Source organism: Asparagus officinalis, chromosome 3 (assembly GCF_001876935.1).
Source record: "Asparagus officinalis chromosome 3, Aspof.V1, whole genome shotgun sequence".
NCBI classification, from domain to species: domain Eukaryota; kingdom Viridiplantae; phylum Streptophyta; class Magnoliopsida; order Asparagales; family Asparagaceae; genus Asparagus; species Asparagus officinalis.
The window spans coordinates 61,111,032-61,115,285 of NC_033796.1; the positions used below are offsets into that span (position 1 = coordinate 61,111,032).

Consider the following 4,254-nt stretch of genomic DNA (forward strand, 5'->3'; position numbering starts at 1 on the left):
ACATAGCGGTCTAAACACAGAGATAATTTCTGCCTTTGGGGATTGGAACGCGTGGGTGAGCCCAGCGTTGAGAATTTTGAACGCGAACGTGAGCCATCGCGTTTGGAAGCTCAACCAACTCGAACGCGAGGGTCGGGTTTGGGCGGGCTGATGGCCTCGAATCCCGTCCGTTACGATTTGACAGCTCATAGCTGTCTATAAATAGACCGCTAGGGGTCAAATCAAGAGTCTTTCGACTCTTCTTGAAACCTTAACGAAAAATTTTCGTTCTTATCTCCGGCGAAAACTGTTCTTCTTCTCCGACGAGATTCAATGGCACCCAAGAAGCCAACCGCTTCCAAATTTCATCTCCTCCGACGAGATCTTATGGCACCCAAGAAGCCCGTCGCTCCCAAGTCCGATGCCGCTGCGGCTCGGGGATCTGCATCATCAGCGCCGGCCAGCGGCGCCGCTGCTCAGGCGAATGTGACGCCCCAGCTTCCTTTGATTGGCGGTGAGTATGACCTCCGTGGTCATTAAACTTGCTTCGGCAAGTTCTGATCTTGAGATCAACGAGGAAACTCGTTTCAATAACGCGGGGCTGGACTCCGTCGTTTCATCTTTCTTGACGCGGGGGTCGACCTGCGCGTCTGAGATTTTTGACGCGAGGGTCAACCTACGCGTCTGAACTTTCTGACGCGGGGTTCGACTTTTGCGTCTAAGCTTGTTTGACGCGGGGTTCGACCTTCGCGTTTGAGCTTGTTTGACGCGGGGTTTGACCTTCGCATCTGAGCTTTGATTTTGAGTTGTCTAAATCTTTTCCTCTTTTTGCAGTGCGTCATACTAGCGAGCCTCTTCTTTTTCGCCACCATTTTGGACATGAAGGTGGTGCAGACATGACCATAACCTTCAGCTTGCGTTTAGAACTCCCAGTTTTCCGGATGAGGGAGAAGAGTCGCGTGGAACTGATCACCCAAGCTTCTCATGACACTCTTAGGACATTGGTTTCGGACGCTCGACTTGAAAGCCCAAGCCGTAGGCCAATAGTCAAACCTGGATACCTCTTCGGGGACTTTGTTGACTTCGCTTATGATGGGGGCTATAAGTGGCTGCGGAGAGTTGAGGAACGCAACCTTTTCTTGCCCAACATGGAGAGGATGTTCCCCCTATCTTATTTCCAATGCGCTTCCGTCCCGAGGCGTATGGATTGGCCCCTGGTTAAGGATCAAGATGGGGTTGCTCTCGGAGCTCTGACTTTCTACGGGGTTCGCCCCGTTGGTTATAATCGGCAGGTGACAGCTTTACGGCCGAGTTTATTTGCTAAGGAGTATCCCCTTGGCGAAGTACCCAGTCCGACAAAGACCTTCGTTAAGAGGTTCTTGGAAAAGAAAGGAGAGTTTCCCGCGCAAGGATTTAGAACTCCTGGCTGGGTTCATTCTCCGGCGACGGGATGGTGGGCCCAGATGACCAAGTTTGTTCTGAAAGAGTTGGAAGCCCCTCTTGCCCAAGCCGGATTGCTGGTTTCTGTGCGGGTTACTGAGTTCGGGATTATCCAGAGCCACTTTCACTTCTTCTCTATACTGGAGAAGTATAATCCTGATAGTTGTACTTTCTTCACCCCTGTGGGGGAGCTAGGCTTCGCCCTTCACGAGATGCACGAAGTCTCGGGTCTTGTTCTCGGGGATTTGCCGTATGAAGAGTTCGTTCCGGGATCGGCGGAACTCCAGATTTTAAAGAGGACCAGTCCGGAAATTTATGCCACTCTCTGGGAAGTCATGTGTCACTTCCACATTTGCATGCAGCTGACGGGGGCCCGTGGAGGTGGCATTAAGCAAGTGTCTTGGGCGGAATATTTATTCCATAACTTGACCACTAAAGGGGCCTCGGTGACCCGATTGCCCGTCAGTACTTTGGAAGAGGTTCAGGCTCGTATTGACGACGCTACCTCCCATTACACTAACGAGGCCAAGGAAGATGTTTTCCCGGCTCACACAGAGTTTGAGAGCTTTCATTATCAAGCTCTGATTCCAATTCCCGACACAGCGCTGCTAGCCGGGTTCCTAATGTTGTGGCTCAAACGCTGTGTCGTCCCTACTAGGCCGGTCGATGCCCTTGCCGTTGAGGTGGTCTACCCAGCAGTCCTCTTGGCGCATGGGAGACCTGTGAGCCTCCTCAGTGCTATGGTGGGTTATCTGCAGTATGGATTACGAGAGTTGGCCTCTGACTTTGTTGATGTTACAGAGGTGGAGTCCGAGGGCCACAAGACCTTCAAAACTCCCAATCCCCGGGTGCCGATGCCATATACATATTTGATGGCTTGGTACGTGCTCCACTGTCCTCCTATAATGAGTGCAGCTTCTCCCCCGGGAGACTCATTCATCCCATTTGTGCAGCGACTAGAGTCTGCGAAATGGGAAGGGGGGTACATGGTTAGAATCCGCCAAATCTTAGCGCGGGACACCAACTTCCATATCTATCGCTGTTTCCCTGATTTTGAGGGCGGCGTCTATGGCGCAGAGTATCAGGACGTAGCGGGTTCTAATGGATTCACTCATCTGAACGGGGGTGTTTTCCATTGGCTTCTATCCATCAGGCCAGGCTACCTGATCTTTCGGCAAGGCGTCAACTGTTTCATTGAACCTTACCAACCCTATAGGTTCGCTCGCCAATTTGGGTATGATCAGTTGTATGTCGGGAACCCTCGTCCTCAACTCTCAGTTATAGCCAACTTATATGAAGGAGCCAGGGCTTGGTATTATTCTGTGGCAGGTTGTACCAAAGCCATCTTCAAGCTTCCCCACAAAACTACTAACTCCTATACCTCCATCAGCTTCTGCAATTGGTATTACGCTGCTTCTCAGACTCCCAACTTCAACTTGAATACATCTTGCCTGAAGGACATTAGGCATATGTATAATTCAAGAAAGGGGTCTAAGACGTCTCGCTTGAGGGGGATCGATGAGTTTCTATCCATCGAGAGTCAGCCTGCCGAACAGGAAGAGGAACAAGGAGCTGAGCCCGTTCCAGTGGAAGAACAACGAGCGGCTGATCCTCCTATGACAAGAGCAGCGGGGAAAAGAAAACTTTCTGCTGATGAAGCTGCCATCGATGACGTCACCACTTTTGATGATGATGCTCCCAAGGTCCCATCCGATAAAGTATCTGGTTATACTCCTTTTCACATCTCCGGTAAGTCTAGTTTCCTTCGACTTCTTCCGCATGTGTTTTCTGCGTTCTGACCCTTTTTCCGTGCAGGTTCACCTTCTCCAGGGACCACTGCTGCTACTGCTTCAGAGCCAGAACCTGCCCAGGTGTCGGCTCCTTTAGAAGAGCAACATTTACGTGGCTCTCCTACGGCAACTGTTCCACCTGTAGCGTTGCCTGAAACTACTGTCGCGGCTCCTCCTCCGGAGCAGCAGCTCGTGCCGGTGTTGGCTCCTGTGCAAGAGCAGCCTACACCTGTAGTGTTGCCTGAGACTACTGTAGCTGCTTCGCCTACTGCATTGCTAAAGATCTCGCTTACTCCAACAGAGGCACAGCCAAGCACATCTCACGCAAGGGCGATGATGGCTTTAACCTCAAGCCCTTCACAATTGAATATTTCTACCGCTACCGCAGCTTCGGCGCCAGGATCCCCTGCACTAACTTCGATGGCTAGAGGGGTGTCGTCGGCTATGGTTTCTAGTCTCGCTGACGCACCTGAATTTCTCCAGATCTCCCTGGTATATCTAAATAGCCTCGCGAAGACAGTAGTCGATTACATGGTGAATGGTCGGGGGACTTTGAATTCCTTCCGACCACTTTTAGAGGCAGGCCTGAATGGAGTCAGGAGTGTGGGCAATATTCAGTGGTTCGAGCGCTGTTCAGAAATTATTCTCCACTTGGAAGAGCAATTACAACGCTTCGAAGCCCTGGGCCAGAAAGAACTTCAGCCAGAGATTGTGTCCACTATGGCCAGTCTTCAGGTTGCAGAAGTGGCTCGCCGGGAGGCGGTAGAGCGGGACTTGGCTGAAAGAGAACGTCAAGTTGCAGAGCTTCATGAGCGTAATATTCGGAAGCAAGAAGAGTTAGAACGCTCGACAACTTCTATGAATTCGCTTCGTGATAGACTTGTCGAAGCTGAGGCCGAAGTCCTGCGCTTAAAGGCTGAACTTTCCCGTGAAGAAAACGTTGTCAATATCCTTAGCACCCAAAATACCACTGGAACTTTGGAATATCATACGCAGGCTCGAGCTTTGGCACAAGCCAGGAATGAAGCAGCGGCCATCATCGTAC

At 51.2% G+C, this 4,254-nt stretch overlaps 1 protein-coding gene across 1 annotated transcript in view; it reads left to right on the top strand.

Moving 5' to 3' along the window:
* Positions 313 to 4,254, top strand: part of LOC109835186 — a 20,670-nt gene continuing 16,728 nt past the window's right edge. Inside the window, exons 1-2 of the mRNA XM_020403173.1 lie at positions 313 to 493; positions 3,235 to 4,250. Coding sequence (XP_020258762.1) covers positions 313 to 493; positions 3,235 to 4,250 — 1,197 coding nt within the window. The remainder of the gene's footprint in view (positions 494 to 3,234; positions 4,251 to 4,254) is intronic.